The sequence below is a fragment of the Protobothrops mucrosquamatus genome, unplaced genomic scaffold (assembly GCF_001527695.2).
Source record: "Protobothrops mucrosquamatus isolate PMUCROS unplaced genomic scaffold, P.Mucros_1.0 scaffold_294, whole genome shotgun sequence".
Taxonomy (NCBI): domain Eukaryota; kingdom Metazoa; phylum Chordata; class Lepidosauria; order Squamata; family Viperidae; genus Protobothrops; species Protobothrops mucrosquamatus.
In genome coordinates this window covers 1856204-1875105 of record NW_015386370.1, presented here as the reverse complement: position 1 = coordinate 1875105, position 18902 = coordinate 1856204, and the positions used below count along the sequence as shown (strand labels likewise).

Below are 18902 nucleotides of genomic sequence, written 5' to 3'. Positions count from 1 at the left end.
TCGCCTACATCGTCCATATAGGACGACTCGGGAACTCAACTCCTACCCCGGGCAGCTCACCTATCCCCTTATGCCCAGGGGAAAGGTATCAAGCCGTTTGACAGCTGATGCTGGCTGTCAAACCGGCTTTTACGCAAAACAGGCGGGAGGCAGCAAACAGCTGCGACCGACGAAATCGCCTGCCACCGGAAGTCTCCCAGGCTTACTTCTGAGTATGTGTATTTTAGAATCAGGCTAAACATGCAACTATTTATAGTTTTGCACTACTATCTAGAAGTCATAATTGAATGGACCTGCAATATATTTAACTAGTTATCTTGTACCCTCATCATGTGTGTCTCCTTCAAAGTAAAGCCACCTAGCTCTGAATGATTACTTCCAGTAAATGTTCAAAGAATTGCAGCTTTAGAAATAAATTACCTCTACTTTGATGTCCCCTTTATAGATCCTGACCTTGTAGTGAGGAAGGAACTTCCACATCCTAATGACATTATGAGCTGTACCACTGGGAGTGTACCTTTCAAAAGAATTCATGACTGGTCACAGACAAGAGATCAGACTGAACACAGTCTACTAGAAGTGCCAATCTACTTCAGAAGTCTATCACGAAATCCAAATCCATTCGCAATCAGGACAATGACATGATACTGAAAAATAAATCACAATCACCATCATCCCAGATTGGAAGATAATTAACAAGATGTTGGGGAAGAGCAGAAGGCAAGTAGAAATAGCACCAAGATTTATGATGTGGCTTGATTAAAACACAAAATCCAGCTGGTTATAATGCCCAGAGGAAAAGAGAAGTTAGGAGCTGTAAAGACATTTTTGCCATAAATATCAGAAGAGAATCAAATCTTCTCTTGCAGAGAAGAAAATCATAGAAGTGAAATAGCATATTTTTTAGCAAAAGAGTATCAAAATCTAAAAATGATAATACAATTTCAATTTGAATCCAAGTCAAGTCACTCAGTCATACAGTATGGTGTTCCAAGTCTATATTTCAACCAGAAATGCAGAGAAAGCAGAAGTTGAATAGTGCTATGGTAAATTGCAGCACCTTGTGATACAACCTAAAGACATCATACTAATTATATGAGAAGGTATGCTAAAGTTGGAAAGAAGTTAGCATCTGGAATACAGTAGTGGGAAAGTTTATTCCATATGTACAAAACAAAGCAGAAGACTGAGAAATATTCTTCAACAAACTTATGTGTGGACATAAGAGGGAGGGAGGGGGGAAGGACTGGTGACCTCCACTTATGACAGAATTCCATCTGATATTCAAAACAAATGTGATATTTGCATCTGTTTTATAATTATTGAGTTCAGAAATTACACTAAACCTGAGGTAACATAATGTGGCATCTTTGAATGTTCTATCCTTGATGTCAACCAAACCCTGCCTTGCCCTATTTTAATGCATAATACCGTAATAATGACGGAAGCTGGTGAAGTTCAGCCCCAATGGCATTTTGCAGCATAACATTGTAAGAATGTTTCCAGCTGCAGTCCACTAGTGCACCTGTCTTTACGCATCAGTCCCTCAGTTTCCCAAAGGGTTTTTGTGCTTAAAATCCTTCTTCGATACAGTAGAAGCAGTCACTTCCTAAGACGGTTCTTCTTCGAAAACAAGGATTTACGTTCAGGTGACACACTGAGCCACCAACTACTAGTCGCATTCGTAGCAAGGGAACTGAATGAAAGCAGAATTCAGTGTATTCTGCGAATCGAGAAAAAATGGGCCGCCTAAGCATGGTCCTGAGCCCTCTTCATCTCGGTACTTGCAAGCTCACGTCCTTAATGAGACCTACAAACTAGCACCACCAATCAGAGTTTAGAAGCGACAGGGTTGAGCTCCACCACCGCGCAATCTGTTGCTCAGATACTGCGGCGCGCGGCAAGCTGTCGCTACCCGTGGCTGACTCGAGCTCGCGTTCGCTGACTCAGCAGTCGGAACGAAATCGCCGCTTGGATATGGCGCTCCACCTGAAGCAAAGCGAGGCGAGGCCGCTAAGTAGAGATGCCTTTCGTTTCCGTGGCTGCGCATGTACACGCTCAGCAAACCGCGCGAGGCCTCAAGGAAGACCGGATTTTCCCAAGACACGGGGCGGGTTTTGGAGACGTGGCAGCGGAAGGCGGAGGTAGGAGGCACTATGGCAGGGGGTTGGGCCGGATTCTCGGAGCAGGAGCTTCGGCGGCTTCAGGGGCATCGCAAAGGTAACCCCAGCGAGGAAAGATGTTAGCAGCGGCGCTAGTGGAAGCGAGGAGCAGCCTGGGCTGCTGGAATTGGCGAAGAACTAACCGGCTGGGATTCCAGGATTTCAAAGCAGCTCATCGGTTCCTCTCCTCTGACGTCATCTCCCCGGAGTGGGGGTGGGGGTGGGATGCGCGAATCACATAGGCTCCGGTTGTCTGCCAGAATGGGAATAATCCTCTTAATTTCAGAAGAGCTTTCTCTAAGGAAATACGTCGGGTGGTATGTAGAGAAAGCAAAGATGAACTAGGAGATCCCTGGACTTATTTGCCGTAGGGGAGCTAGCATTATTTGCAAAATTTCTGATTTAAGAAAAGGCTATTGTGCTAATGAAGGTCAAAATAGATCGTTGAAAGATTCAGGCCAAACTGAAGAGTCGGTTTGGTTAAAATGCTGGACTAGTAACCAAGAGACCATAAATGCTAGGCCTCCTTTAGGCACACAACCTTATAAATTGTGGAGAAAATAGAAGAGCGCTTGCTGTTTATGTTGCTTTGAGTTACTCAGAATAAAGATGGTATATAAATCTAATAAATGCCACAAAATAGGGAGAACTATTCTCTTGCGTAGTTTATAAAGCTTTATACAAGGCAACAGGTACTTTAGATATTAACTTTCTCCTACGGATCCTCAAAATTCTCGGGGGGGGGATTTATGGGTGAGAAAGAGCTTCAAAGAAAGTGCCTTGGAAAAAGAGTAGAACTGGGTTCCTTGGCAACTATTTACCCAAGACCTAAATAATCTCTCAGACCAAAGCCAATTTAAGAAATTAGAGTTTGAGAGGCTCTGGGACCTTGCAGACTTTTCCATCATCTGCCAATCTTAATCTCAGTTGAAGCAAAATTTTCCTAGAGAAAACAATAAAATAATATAATGAATTGTCTTTCCCAAAGTGAAGTAGTAAGGATGGAGTAGTAAGGATGGAACTTGTTAGCCTCTACATGGTTTTTGACTCAAACTTAAATCAGCCTGAACTTGTGTGGCTAATGATCATGGCAAAATACTGGCATTGTTATTTGGGCAGAGGTGGGGAGTGAAGATGCAAAGGACCTATCCCTAATTCATGTTCTTTATTGACACTAATTTAAAAAGAAAAACTGTTGCCATGATGCTGTTCCAAAAACATTTGATTCCAAAAGTAGTGCTGGTCTCTATGTAAGTCTCAGTTCTTTTAAATAAAAATGCAAAAGTTCTGCTATTTGTATAGAAATACTCTCTTCTCATAGATATATGAAAGTGTGGCAACAAAGAACTGATGGGTTTAAAGAAAGTTGACCATATATTGCAAATTAGGTCCATGTACTACTTGTAATGTTAGCAGGAGCTGCAGAAATGTATTTCTTAGTAGTTTGTGTTAATAGTTTGTTTTTATCTTTTATATCAGTTAATGTCATGCCAACTTAAAGTATTTTAAATAGTTTTTATGACGGCTGAACTCAGGACATGTTTTTCTTTTATTCGCTTCCTTGGGAGAAGTGATATTTTTCAGCTGTGTAAAACCAACAACTACCTATTTGTGCTATTTAGATCCACAAGGGCCTTCAGTAAACAAAAACCACCAATGTCTGCAGCAGAAAAAGGCACCTCAGAAGACAGAAGAAATATTGGAATTGTCAGATGGAGCAGCATTGTTGCCTCTGGAGAAGGCTGAGCAACAGGAAGCCAGAAATCAACAAGTGGAAGTTGAACAGTCTTGTAATAGTGGTCCAGTTGCAGCAACAAGTAATCAGCTTGTGAAAAAGAAAATGGAATTGTTAGTAAGTCTGTGATAAAGTTGCAAGAATTTTACTATCCCTGATAAGTTAATTGGAGATTTGTAAGTAAACTGACATGCACACATTTTTCAATGGTTTTAGGGTATTAAGTAACAAGAACTTTCTAAACTTTCTCTTTTTGTTTTGGTATGTTTTGACTACAGTATAAAACCTGATCAATAGTATGTTTTCTGTAATGTCAGGCCACCTGCCTCTATAGAATCACCATTAACTAGTAGATACTTTATCAATTAGGAATAATTGTTCTGTGATTGCTGTATATCAGGCATGTCAAACTGCCGGCCCATGGGCCGGATGCGTCACACTGAAACCACGCCTACCCCATTGCCAGCAATAGGGAAAAAGTCGCAATACGTTGCGCGACATCACATGACGTCGCAAGTTTGACATACCTGCAGTATATGATCCTTCTGAGATTTTAGTTTAGCCCTCAAATGCCCCTCATTTGCAGAGTGGGCATACCTATAGAAGTCAAAATCATATTCAGAAGTATGAAGTTGTGTGCTACTTCTATTTAAGATCACTCTGTGGGCCCTAATATGTATACTTTTATGGATTCTTCCTTTTGAATCTTATAAGCCACACTTCTCCTTTCTCACATCCATACATTATATACATACATTAAGATAGTACTTGATCATGTATCCTATTTGAGGAATTCAGGAATCCTTGGACAGGATAACTGAAATCTGAAATATGTCTAAAAGATCTGACTTTTCAATCCAGGCTTAGCATTGGAAAAGTCTCTTGGGATTTTTCAAATTTGGAAAAAATGTTAGATACATAGTAAGTCAGTTATTTATTACAAAGGCTATTCTGCCCAGAGTTTCTTGTGAGATGGGTGGCCATATAAATTTGATAAATAAGAGACAAAAAGGGAACAGAATTATTTATTGTGTCAGAACCCATATTCTAAAGGGCCTTTTCCTTTTCCTTTTCTTTCTAAACCCGAACCGCATTATCTCCCTGGGTTCTTCCATATCCTGGAGGGGAGGGGGAAAGCGCTTGAGGGTTATTGCCTTGTTTTCCTCTTTCCTCCTCCTGACATTAGACAGGATCTGCAGTAATAGTCAGCCCGAAAGGAAAGCCCTTACCGTGGGACTTCGCAAGACCATGTCAGACAATGGAGCAGGGAAAGAAGAATCCACCACAAAAGGGGAACCCCCTTGCCAGCCGGATCCCTGCAAACTATCCAGCTCTGAGACTTCCTACTCATCGGAAGAAGAGGTAGTAGAGGTGCGCAACCACAACCCTCGTTGGTCGATGGGTGTCGGGAAGAAGGACGACTGGGAGAAAAAGGTAAGGAAGGTGACACTTCAATGAGGCAGTCACCAGCCAGGTTGGAAGGAGGAGATGGAAAGGTTCCTCCACCTCAGCGAGGATGAGGAAGACTGCCTGGGGCATTCGAGCTGGTTGCTGGAGCAGGCGATCGGCATGATGAAGATAGCCCTAGACTCCCTGAAGGAGGAGAAATCCGAACCCTACACCAGAACCATCTGTTTGGGTTGCGGAAAGAAGGACACCAAGGGTGAGTCCGAGGCCGAAGCCCCAGGGCCATCCAGTGAGACCACTGAAGCCGCTGCGGTCGCTGCTGCTGCCCCTACCCCCTGGCGAGCAAATGCTGCACATCGAGAGGGGAGATGCCACAAACGCAAGAAGAGGCAGCACTCCATTCAAAAATTCCTGCTGCTCGATGTGAAGTTCCAGGGTGAGCCATGACGCCTAGGGTTCTTCCTAACTCAGGTTTTAAACTATATGGAAGAGTATGGTCGAGACAACCCCACCAATAGTCCGAATTGTGCAAGCCTCCCTAGATGGCATCGCAGCAGACTGGGTCATGGATCTGTACAACGCCGACGCACCGGAGCTGTTGAACTTCAGTCAGTTCATGTTCTCCCTCAGCCGCAGGTTCGAAGACCCATTGGCAGACAGAAAAGCCCACGAAAGAATAAAAACAGTGAAGCAGGGCAGATGACCGGTAGCCAAGTATACCCAGGAGTTTCGAACCCTGGCTAGCAAGCTGAACTGGCCCGAAGACATCCTGCTCAGCCATTTTAAAAATGGTCTGAATTACGATCTCTATGATGCCTGCCTTTCCCGAGGAGATCCCCACCAGCCACAAGATTGGTACATCCTGGCCGAGGAAGCCGAGGTCGACCTGCCAAGAGACAGCGCAGAGGGAGACCATGGGGGAAATTGCCATCGGACCCATCCCGCAAAACCACGAAGCAGCAGCCAACCGCCAAGAGGACCACCGGCTGTTTCAAGTGCGGAAAAGAGGGGCATCATGCAGCAGAATGCCCTTCACGCACCCCAACTGAGAAGGCAGATCGGACCCCGGCTGGGAAGTCTGGGAAACCAGTCGCAAAGCCGAAGGAGCCAGCCATGAAAGGCATGGAGACCGTTGAGTTCCCCGTGACCGCCCAGCGAGGAAAGGGAACTCCAGCCTACACAGCAGGGACGTCCAATTCATCCGATGACAACTCCGAAGACGAACCCCTGGTAAGTGGACCCATCGTGCCCCTTTCCAGGAAGTAACCATACTAGCCCCCACCATGCCCGAAGTTGTAGAAGTCAGGGCATTAATTGACTCTGGGTGTACCCGTTGCCTTATCAACCCAACCTTATTGGGGAATCTAGGCATACCGGTGAGGAGCCTGAAGAAATTGATTTCTTTCGGTCAACTAGATGTTGACTACCTTAGCATAGGGATGCCGGCTACCTTAGCAACGTTGCCACTCCAACTCACCCTGGGGGATCACATAGAGACTATAACATTCGTAATGACCCCGGGCATTGAGTGCCCCATAATCCTAGGCATAGAATCCATGGGTGGATTGGCGGACAGCAGAGCTTAGGTTCCCAAAAGGGGAATCAACCAGAGTACCAATGCCAAACCCCTCCCGGGAAGCCCCGGCAGAGAAAGCGGCGGTTGGGGGTGAAAAGGAACTTCCTGAAATACCCAAGGAATACAGGGACCTAGCAGAGGTGTTCAGCAAGGAGAGGTCCGATGAATTACCACCACATTGACCTACGGACTGTGCCATGGAGATCCGACCAGGGGCGAAGCTCCCAAAACCCAGATTATATTCCATGAGTCCCCAAGAATTGGAGGAAATGCAGACGTTCATAGATAAAAACCTAGAACGGGGGTTCATCCAACCAGCCAAACCAAAAATGGCTGCCCCCGTATGGTTCAGAGAAAAGAAAGATGAGTCACTTTGTCTATGCGTGGACTATAGGGCTCTGAACGCTATAAGCGAAAGCAACCTATACCCACTACCCCTCATGAAAGATATGCTATCCCATCTGTCAAAAGTAAAGATCTTTACTAAATTAGACCTCAGGGAGATGTATTACCGAATCAGGATCAAGGAAGGAGATGAATGGAAAACTGCATTTAATTGTCCACTGGGGTGTTACCAATTCCGGGTTCTCCCGTTCGGACTGCAAGGGGCTCCAGCCATCTTTATGCAGCTAATAAATGACGTACTCAGGGAGCACCTGTACAAGGGCATGCTAGTTTACCTGGACAATATCCTTATATTCACAGAGACCATGAAAGAGCATGTAAAATTGGTTAGGGCAGTCCTGAATAAACTGAGGGCAACCCACCTCTATGCTAAATTGTCTAAATGCGAATTTCACAAGGAGAAGATAAGACTACCTGGGATATCGCATCTCCCCAGAGGACATAGAAATGGACCCTGAGAAAGTCAGGGCAGTGTTGGAATGGGCACCACCTTGCACAAGAAAGCAATTGCAAAGTTTCCTGGGGTTTGCCAATTTCTGTCGCCAAATTTATCATTTGCTCAAATTGCTTTACCCATCACAAACTTATTAAAGACCAGAGGGGAAGGAAAACCTAAACCCAGCCAACCACTAAAATGGACAGTAGAATGCCAAGCCGCATTCAAGAGACTAAAACGGCTTTTCTCCGCCGAACCCGTTTTGCGACACCCCTACACTGACAAGCCCTTTGTAATTCAAGCGGATGCTAGCGATGTAGCAGTGGGGGCTGTATTGCTATAAGAAAATGAGAAAGGGGACCTCCAACCTTGTGCATACGCATCGAGAAGACTTACCCCTAAACAAGCGCAATGGTCCCAACATTTCCATCAATTCAATTTTACTATAAAAAATCTACCAGGGGGGAAGAACTTCCTAGCAGATGCATTATCCAGAATGCCTCAATACAATAGCATCCGACCCAGTGTAACAAAACCACTCATGCCTGAACCCCATCTGGCGGCACGAGTAACTACCCGAGCGCAAGCCAAGCTACAAAAACTGTTAGCCAGCCAAGCAGGGATCGAATTCAAGAAAGCCTTAGAGACTATGAATGGTTCCTGAATCACAAAAACCTATGCACTATTACAGACGGACTACCCTAGGTGGGAGATAAATTATACATACCAAAGAGTCAGAGGCTGACGTTCATGCAACTATGCCATGATTCAAAATCGGCAGGCCTTTTTGGATTTGTGAAAACATTACATTTAGTTAAAATACAGTTTTGGTGGCCATCGATCAAAAAGGACATTGAAAGCTACGTAGCCAGCTGCCCAACATGCGCATCAGTCAAGAGATTACAAGGAAAATCTCCTGGACTGCTACAACCAGTACAACCCCCTCAGCGCCCTGGAAGGAAATTTCCATGGATTTTATAGTAGAGCTACCAGAAAGCAGTGGGAACACAGTTATTTGGGTGGTGACAGAACTTTTCTCCAAACAAGTACATTTCATACCCTGCTCAAAAGATCCCCACTGCAAAAACACTAGCAAAGCTATTTGTTCAACACATCTATTGTTTACATGGGGCACCCCAGCGTATCATATCTGATAGGGGGGTGCAGTTCACTTCGGAATTCTGGAAAGAGTTTCTGTCCCTTTTAGGGACTACCCAGGGGCTGTTATCTAGTCGTCATCCTCAAATGAATGGTGGGACTGAATGTTCGAACTCAGTACTTGAACAATATCTTAGGTGCTTTATTAATTACGAACAGACCGACTGGACTGACCTACTTCCGTTTGCTGAAGTTGCTTACAACAATGCCGTCCACTCCAGCACAGGCTACATGCCATTCCAAGTAGCTACAGGACAAAGCTTCAATCCAATGCCAGAGCTATCGCCCACCGAACCTGCCACCCCCTCATTAAAGAAGTGGATCGTACAATTGCAAAATACATGGCCAGTTGTTAGAAAAGCACTAGATGAGGCTAGACAAGCATACAAAACGCAAGCAGACAAAAAGAGAGTCGAACCAAAACCTTTCATAATGGGGGAGATGGTTTACCTATTCACTAAATACCTAAAATCCCTACAACCATCAAAGAAATTAGGACCCAGATACATAGGACCTTTCCCCATCATTAGGATCATAAACCCGGTAATGGTAGAGTTAGAACTGCCAAAATCTCAAAACGCGAGCAACAGTCACCCTTGAGACCAGCTGTTGCCCCTCCTCCACCTCCCATTATGGTTGAAGGAGAACAATATTTTGAAATCAAAGAAATCCTAGACTCCAGAAAACACCATGGCTCGACCCAATACCTAGTAGTTTGGAAACACCTACTGTCCTCCCAAAATGAGTGGGTCCACAAACGCCACATTAATGCTCCTAGGCTACTTAAAAACTTTCACACTGAATATCCAAACAAACCTGACTAACCTATATATTATTTGTCTTTATCTCTCCACAGCTGAATCTCTTTTTTTAAAGGGAGGCAGGATGTCAAAACCCATATTCTAAAGGGCCTTTTCCTTTTCTTTCCCTTTCCTTTCTAAACCCGAACCGCATTCTCTTCTCTTCCTGGGTTCTGCCATACTCCTGGAGGGGAGGGGGGAAGCGCTTGAGGGTTATTGCCTTGTTTTCCTCTATCGCTACAATGTAACACTTTGCTGTTTCTGCATTTCTTCCTCTGTGAACCTTCTTTCCCCTGTTGTTAGCTAGTAAAGGGGGGAGGAGAATGGAATGTACCTCCAGCAACTGTTTTATCTCCACATTCGCAAGGGAAGGTGCGAAGTGCCGCCTAAACATCACTGCAGCCAGGAGACAGCCTGATGTTATCTCCTTTTTCCCACAACAAACTTAACACCTTGAGATTGGCCTGTTTGAACTGACCAGATGAACTATGGGGTGGGGTTATGCTTGGGATACTTTTTACCTATCGATCTGGCGGGAAACCCTCAGATCCTGTCTATTATGCCTGCTATCAGTTTCTCCTAATAAAACTTCCTTTTGGAAGAAACTGTTTTCAAGAGTTCTACTTTCTTAGGATGAGGTATTGAAGTGGGCCCTGACATATTGATTCTTTTATTTTGTTATTGTTCAGGCAGGAGAAGTCTCGGTGGGAAATCCTTCAACAAGAGCAGAAACTGATGGAAGAAAAAAATAAACGCAAGAAGGCTTTCCTTGCTAAAGCAGTTGCTGAAAGGTATGGAGTTTTATAGCTGGAAAAACACAGTGCACATTTTATATTATTATATATTGGTTAATCAAGTCTGCTTCATTCTATTTTGCAACCCTCCTTCTTTAAATACAATAGAAATTAAAAATCTTTTGTCAAGGTTTTATTTAATTAGGCTTAATTTTAAGTTACAGTGTAACTATTTTTATCCTTTTTTAAAAAAAGGTTAGCTGTATGAGTAGTTAGCTGCATTCAAGTAGGATGTAAATAAGATAAAGACACTTGAAGATATAATCCCGTTAGTTTCATAAGTTTCTGTTCATGTATCTTGAGACTTTTACCATGAGTCCTAAATAGCATAGGCAATGGCAAATGATGGCATGAGTTCTAATTCAAAACATCTAAAATGCAGCAGGTTTTCTTTCCCAAAGTTATCCTTAGAAAATCCAGGTTGAAAATTGCTGGCTACTTTTCTTCTTGCAAATGGATATGTGGCCTTGAGTACATTTAAAAAAAAATTCTCTTGAGAATAATAGACATCCTTTCAGGAGAATGATGCAGTGTAAAATGGAAGCTGTTGGGAATTTATAATGCTGTTCAGTGAATGCTGGACTTGTGGTGTCAAGCATGATAAAACCATTTAGTTTTCCAATTTTGAGTTTCAGATGCTTGTAGTAAAGCTTTTCTCATATTAAATTGATTTGTTAGTAGCAATTACATGATTTGGCAGGGGATATAAAACCTAATAAACTGATGTCTATTTTAAGCACAATTTCTATTTTTTAAAATGTTTTCCTATAACTCAAGTTTTCATTAGGGAAAAAAATAGAATTTCTTGGGAATCTGTCTTCCCTCTCTAGAAAATAGAATCTGCTTCTGTAATTTACTTTAAAAGAACAAACAAAAATTTTGAGTGGCTTTTTCAGGCAACTGTATCGTCTATTGAAAAGCACAGTTGTTTATAAGTATAGATCAAATGTATTTACCTGTTTCTTCCCCAGATCTAAAAGAACTCAGGCTGAAACAGTTAAATTAAAGCGAATCCAAAAGCAGCTCCAAGCTTTAGATGATATGGTATCTGCTGATATTGGGATCCTGAGAAATAGGATTGATCAGGCAAGCTTGGAATATGCATGTGCTCGGTAAGGACTAAAAGCTGAGGAATAACGTCAAATTATTACTCTTTTTCTTCCTAAAAGTGGTTTGGTTTGATTTGCTACCTCAAATTACAGTGGGTTTTTATTTTTACAAAAAATATATTTCATCGGCATTTGCTTTATCTTCAAATTTATCTTTTACTGCAATGCTGGTTAGCTCTGCACTGTTGTTATATTTTGCTAATATAGCCTGTGGGCACAATAGTTTGAAAAAAATGACATAATGCATCACTGTCCAGCGAAAAGCTAAACAAAATTGAAGAAAGCAGCTGTGTTGGTCACAGGTCTAATTTGTTTGCATTATGGCTGAAATTGGAACTTCTTAAGTTACTTAATAAATGATGAAATATTTCAGTAACTCTCTGTGATAATTGTAACACTGAAATATGACTAATTTCAAATATCTTTAGTTTTTTATGTCTTAGTAATACGTTAACTGCCAATTTAAAAAAAATGGCTTCCAATAAGAGATACAGCAAGGAAATAAGAAATGGAGCATGCTAATTGCAGCAGTGCCAATGCAAAATTCTGCCCCTGCTAGCACTTTCTACATCTCAGTAGTCATTCAGGTTTTTTTTAACTGAGAGTGGCTGAAAAGATATCAGACTTGAAAAAGTGCAGATCTTCTACTGAAGCTCAAAGGGTAAACCCACTATCCCATTCCCTGCAACTATTGGCCTTTCCTCTGTTAGGTTTGCTATTAACTTTATGTAAGCCTTTTTACAACTTTGTTAGAATACCCCCTGCTAAAACACTGTACAATTCAACATAATTAAATTATTTTTTTCAGGAAACGTTATGATAAAGCAGAATCAGAATATGTGGATGCAAAACTGGATCTCCAAAAGAAAACGGAAGTCAAAGAACAACTTGCAGAGCACTTGAGCACAATCATACAGCAAAATGAACTCCGAAAGGCAAAGAAATTGGAGGAGTTAATGAAAGAACTGGAAGTAGAAGCTGACGAAGAGAACCTGGAACTGGAGACAGAAGTAGAGCAAATGTTGCAACAGCAGGAAGCAGAAGCTAGAAGGCAAGAGATCGAGACACAAAAGCTTGCTCCAGCTGAGGTGCAGAATGCAGATCCCCAGACTTTGAGTAAAGGACATGAGAAAGAGAACCTTAGAAATGTTAATGGAGCAGCTTAGAAGTTCCCATACAGATGATCAAAGTCACACAGTAAACTCTGTTTCTGAAAGAAATTATGATTCATCTGGAACATGTCTGATAACATTATTTTTGGTATTTGATGTCATAAGAAGCACTGTCATATAATCACAAGAAGCCTCTGAGTTTATACAGTTTTCTAGTCTGTATTATTATTAAAATACCTTTGTGTGTGGGTGTATGTGTATTTGTGTGTGAGAGAGCGCATGTGTGGGTGTATTATATATACAAATGATCTCTTTTCCTTGTCTACCTTCTTCCTTTTCACTGAGAAACCTGCATGTGATCCCTTATGAAGGGGGAAGGGTAATGTTACCTACATAACATTTAAAGTATAAAACACCATGCCAGTAGGAGTAAGGCATTGTGTATATCTTACATGAAAATCTCACTAAATCCTATGTTATTGGCTTAGACACACTCCTCTATTAAAAAACTTATTTTTCAGTGCTCATGAATATAAAAGGATATAGCTGAGCAAATCAGGAGAAAATCTGATTCTCCCAACTGCCAAATATTTTCTATCCTTGTAAGTGATTCTGTAAAAGAAAATGGTTGGGCCATTAATAAATTAAGTATGTTTCTGGACTAAACCTAATTACTGAGCAATAAAAGGGGAAATACCTTCCAATATTTTAAATATATTATTAATTGAAGTATAAACAAATATTTAATAGATAGGAAACAAAACACTTTTAAACTCATACTTGGATTTTCAAGATTCTCTAGTGATTTTATTATTTCCCCTTTTTATTTTCTTCATCTTTTCATGTTTCTCTACCATTCATGTATTGTTGTAGTGCTAATCCTTTATCCTTACTTGCATAATCAACACATGCCAAATTTCAAAATGTCCCCATTTCCAAAATTGGGTTAGTTTTTCTTGTATTGCTATGTTATGCAATTATTGGATAATTTTTGATGTGTGCCATCATGCCCACAGTATAAAAATTACAATAAAGGTTATCTTATCTTATCTTAAAATACTTTATCATGTGCACTAAAATAAAATGATTTCATAGAAAATGGTTAATGTTCTTGTTTTAAAAAATAAAAATGATGTGGTTAAGAATTGTAAAGCCAAATAGAGTATAGCATTTTTCCTATTACCTGTAACTTCTCTATGCCTAGTTATAGTCTAGCTGTAAAACAAATTAATTCATGTTAAGAGCCATTGCAGTTGTTACCTGTTTATTTCCAAAATGAAAAAGTCACAACATATCATGGTCTACTGACTAACTTGGTATTAGATGGGTATTTGATAGATCAAGCTTACTTATATGCTACAGTATCAGAGAAATTAAACAAGGCAGGCTCTTTTCATCTCTTTGGAGTGAAAGCAGATAATGCTTTTGAGGACAAGAAAGATTATTTGAAAGCACACTACTTTTGATAAACTTGTTTCTTTTATTTGTACTGTAGTAAATTATGAAAAGTAATTGAATGTTCTTATTATGGCTCAGAAAAAAGTGGCAATGTCAAAGAGGAGTCACTATAAGGTCATACTAGGACCAAAGAATCTATCATAAATATTGTTAAATGTTGAGTGTGTTTTCCCCTAAATGTATGGGTCACACTGATACTTAAGGTACAAAACAGCAGGATGCAGGGATCAATATAAATTAACAGCTCTTTACCCAGCTCAGATTTTGAGTAATGTTTCTTGACCATTTCAGCAAAGCAAGAAAAGAAAAGACAACTTTACAGGTTTCAACAGCAGTTACTTTGCACTCTAGATTGTTTTAAATAAATAAGCATAGGCCATCAAAATCTTTTCACATCAAGTAAATGCACCCTTGCCTCTGCATTCAGTTATTTAACAAGTACTATGTGCACTAAATGAATTCAGTGTTGACAGACATGGAGCCCCCAAAAAGTTCTGAAACTAAGGAAGAGGTGGCTTGCTCATATACTGTAGTCCCTCAACTTTTAATGGGTGTGGAACAAAAACAATATACAAATCAATTAAAAGGACATCCATAAATATACTTTTATCAACACATCCACACTGGGCTCCATTAACAGCCTAGCCTTGTGGAAACGCCAGATCTTGAAGATGTTCTTGGTGGCCAACAAGGTTGGGCTGTTCCATAAGGCAGTGGTCGTGACAGAGAAGGCCTGCTTCCTGAGACCCATCTGGTAACATTGCTTTACCAAGGGGAACTGGAAAATAGCCACTTTAGCAGATCTATTGGGACAGACAAAAGCTATCAAGGATAGGGACCCCACAAGTAAACTGTCCCCACTATGTAAAACTTTAAAGATGATAATTAGTATTTAGCACCCGAAGCCTACTGGGAGCAAGTTCAGCTTACTGTACATAGCAGTGGCATTACCTAGACATATGTGGTGCACTTAATACTGTGGGTGCGAGACCAGCTGAAGCTTCCAAATGCTCCTCAAGGGCAGCCCCATGTAGTAATCATTCCAGTAATCCAATCAGGATATGATTAGAATGTATTTAATAGGCAAGGATGATATGCAACATGTCTAAAATGTACAGGGATAACCCCAATTGTCTTGTGTTACTCCATATACGCCATCCCTTTCTCTATTTTCCTATGCCAAGCATTTGTGTTAATGGCTGTAACCTCTAATTTCACAGTCAGTTAAATCACAAATCCCCTGGCAATTAGACAAGCTTGAGAGCAGCATGATCCCAGGAGTGTACTTTGAATGGATAGTTATCTTCAGATCCTCCATTATTAAGATATGATTGCCAAGAATCAGCCAATCTCTGCACCAGCTAAGTTACCACTCCTCTTTGTCTTACTATTCCTTGCTATTTTATTATTTTGGTCTTTCATTTGAGGCAGCCAACAGCACCTGTGGACTAAGAAATTATGGATTTCTATTGTATTACATGTAAGTCAAATCCCCTCTCACTTGGCTTCCATATAAAACAGTAAAACCTATCCCAGATATTAAGAAAATCCTGGTGCTATACTGTGTAAGTGTGACATCAGAACCATATTGAGAATGTGTCAACAGAACAGCACAACAGTCTATTCAATTGATTGCTATATCTGTTTGTACCATAGTTCAGCTGGAGCCTGAGGTTGCAAAAGTAGTTTCTTTTTTTTGCCTTTGCCATTCTAATTACAAAAGTTTCAGTGACTGTCAGAACCCATTTCTATTTTATTTCTATCTATCCCCTCTGATTTAAAAACAAATCTCACATTTCCCTGGGTTCTGCCATACTCCCAAAGGGGAGGGAGGATGTGCCTGCAGGGTTATTGCTTTCGCTTCCTCTATTCGCTACAATGTAACCTTTTACTTCATTTACTGCTTCTGTGTCAGCTGGCCGCTACAATGTAACAAATTGCTTCCTGCACTGTATCTCTCTCTGAACTTTCTTCTCCCTAACCTGTCAGCTAGGAAAAGGGGGGGGGGGAGAGAAAGAAATACAACCTCCGGAGCCTGGCTTATCTCTCCATGTCTCAAAAGAAGGTGTGAAGAGCCGCTTGAACATCGTGCTGCAACCAGAGCTGGATCAATGTTATCTCCCCTTTTTTCCATGATGGACTTAACACCTGGGGATTGGCTGGTTTTGAATTGTCCAGATGAGCTATGTGGTGGAGTTTGCTTGGGGACACTTTAAAGTATTGATCTGCGGACTTCTGGTGGTGATGTCAAGGCAGTGCAGAGGAAAGAGGACAGTCTCCGTCCTCTAACTCTGATCTTTCCACGTTTGGAGACCCTTCGGGGGCGCAGAGAGCCTGGAGGGCTACGCACGATAAAGGGTGAAGCCTGGGGGAATAGCGAGGTGAGAAGCGATCACCTGCTACGATGAAGGAAACCCCCTAAATTCAGCGTGGAAACATCTGCTATCGACAGATGGCAGATCTGAGGCCGTGACAAACCACAGAGGATGCGGAAGCAAAGATATACTTAACTGAGTGAGTTAAAATGTTCTAAAATATTCCTAAGAGTATAGAAAAGTCTAAAAAGATTTACTTGTCCATTAGTTTGGGTGCTGAAAGGAAGCTCAACTCGTGAGGGAATCCTCAATGCAAGCGGCGACCCGGAGGGAAGAGCTGTGAGTCAGCAGATTAAAATAACTAGAAGATTAATAGGAGGGAGACAAAAAAAACCTTGTGGCAAATGTTCTAGCGCAGGACGAAGAAGAAGAAGACGATTGGAGATTGAGGAAAGAGAGGTCGAGAGATGGGAGACAGCGGTGATGGCGGAGTCAGTAAGACGAGAGGAGCGAAGGGAGATGATCGGCAAGCAGACAGCCGAACTGAAGAGAAAATGGCGATTTAGGAAGGAAGGAGAAGGAGCGATACGTATCAGCACGTTGCAGAAGATTGGAGAAAGTGGGTGGGAGGAGAAAGGTGGAGATAGACTTGGACGTGGAGAAGACCTGGAAAGTAAAGGAGACGGCGAGAGGACGCGATACGGCGACGAAAGTGACAGGAGAAGATCCGGAAAGTAAAGGAGATGGTGAGAGGACATGATACGGCGATGAAAGTGACAGGAACATGGAGAAGATTCAGAAAGTGAAGCAGACGGCGAGAGGACGTGATACAGCGACGAAAGTGACAGGAACAGACTGATGGTTGACGATATAAGATTGGAGAAGAAATCCGGAATCTTAGAGAGACTGTGTGTCAAGTAAGAAGGAGGAAAGAAAGTGAAGAGGGTTGGAGAAGGTGAAGAGAGGTCTAGGGGTATAGTGGATGTAGATGTAGATCAAGAAGAGAAGAGAAAGAAAAGCGAAGAACTGAAAGTCTAGAGTAAAAGAGTAAAGTTAAATAGGTTGTTGGCTAAACAAAGAGATATTAAGAATAGAAAGTATTTATAGATTATATTAAAAAAAAAATATGGGACTGAAAAGTTCCACTTGGCTTTTGGGTAAAATTTTAAAATATTCTTATTGTTATTATTTTATTAAGTGCTTTTATGTATATTTTATAATAGTTTGTATGATTTTATTATAATTTTGATTAGTAGTGTTGTTTACTAGTTTGTTTGTTTTTTCTTCTTTTAATAATGTATTAAGTTTTAATTTTAACTTATTTAAATTTATTTTAAAAATGAGTTAAAGTGTGTTATAGATTTGGTTATATAATTAGCTGGTTTATGTTATTTAGATTATGATTATTATTTGTAACCCTGTGAACAGCTCTGGGAAGTGGGGGGAGGGGGGTTGTAGGGGTGGGGGGGATTTATATTGTAAACTTTATAAAACTCTTAAAAAAAAGAATAGAAAGTATTTGAGAAATAGGCTATCACTATGACAACATTGAGGACAGGAAAGAAAACAATATCAAGTCTAGCACTGACACCTTCATCCCCACCAGGTCAGAGAACATTAGAAGGAATGCTAGGGACAGAAAAACAGAGTGTAATATTAAATATGCAAACTATGCAGACAACACTACTGACTATTCAGGAAGCAATGTTAAAAATGCAGGAAACAATGTCTAAGAACCACATAGAAATGAGAGGGGATATGAATAAATTAGATAATAGAATAGAGATGATACAACAAACAATTGAGAAAAATGAAGAAAGAATACAGACAGTAGAAGTAGGGTTGGATAGAATAGGGAAAAAAGTTGATATAGTGGACAAAAAATTGATGGTAACTAATAAAAAAAATGGAAGAATCGATCATCCATCTGGAAATAGACCAGGCTGCGTTCTACTTAAGATTTCAAAACGTGGTGGAAGAGAAGGAAAAAGATTTGGGTGCTATTATGGTAGAGTTGATAGCGGAAGCTTTACAAAGGGATAAACAAGAGATATTGTTAGAGATAGATGAGGTGTACCGAATCCATACGAACTATGCTAGATGTAACAGACTTCCATAAGAAGTCCACATAAGATTCGCCAGAAAGAAAGTTAAAGATATAATATACAAGATTACGAGAGATGACCCAATGATCTATAAAGATATAGAAATACAAACATTCATTTCATTTCATTTTATTTTATTATATTTATACCCCGCCCTTCTCCCGTAGGACTCAGGGCGGCTTACAGCCAGTTTAAAAACAGTTTAATACAGTACAATACAAAGTTTTAAAAAATCATTAAAAATAAATATTTAAATCGGCCGCTTCTACTAAAATTTGGCTAAAACCAATTTAAAATACCCCTAGGCCAGTCCTGCCCGCTGAAACAACC

At 41.0% G+C, this 18902-nt stretch overlaps 1 protein-coding gene across 2 annotated transcripts; it reads left to right on the top strand.

The window, feature by feature from the left end:
* Positions 1 to 2125: 2125 nt before the first annotated feature.
* On the top strand, positions 2126 to 13755 carry GORAB (golgin, RAB6 interacting). Of its 2 annotated transcripts, XM_015832030.1 has the most exons (5): positions 2126 to 2220; positions 3785 to 4010; positions 10369 to 10470; positions 11445 to 11585; positions 12391 to 13755. In XM_015832030.1, exons 1-5 carry the CDS (start codon positions 2157 to 2159, stop codon positions 12746 to 12748), a joined length of 891 nt encoding a protein of 296 aa, XP_015687516.1. In that variant the 5' UTR covers positions 2126 to 2156; the 3' UTR covers positions 12749 to 13755. The 2 variants fall into 2 exon arrangements, with proteins under 2 accessions (XP_015687516.1, XP_015687517.1); XM_015832031.1 differs by lacking the exon at positions 11445 to 11585.
* Positions 13756 to 18902: the final 5147 nt, after the last annotated feature.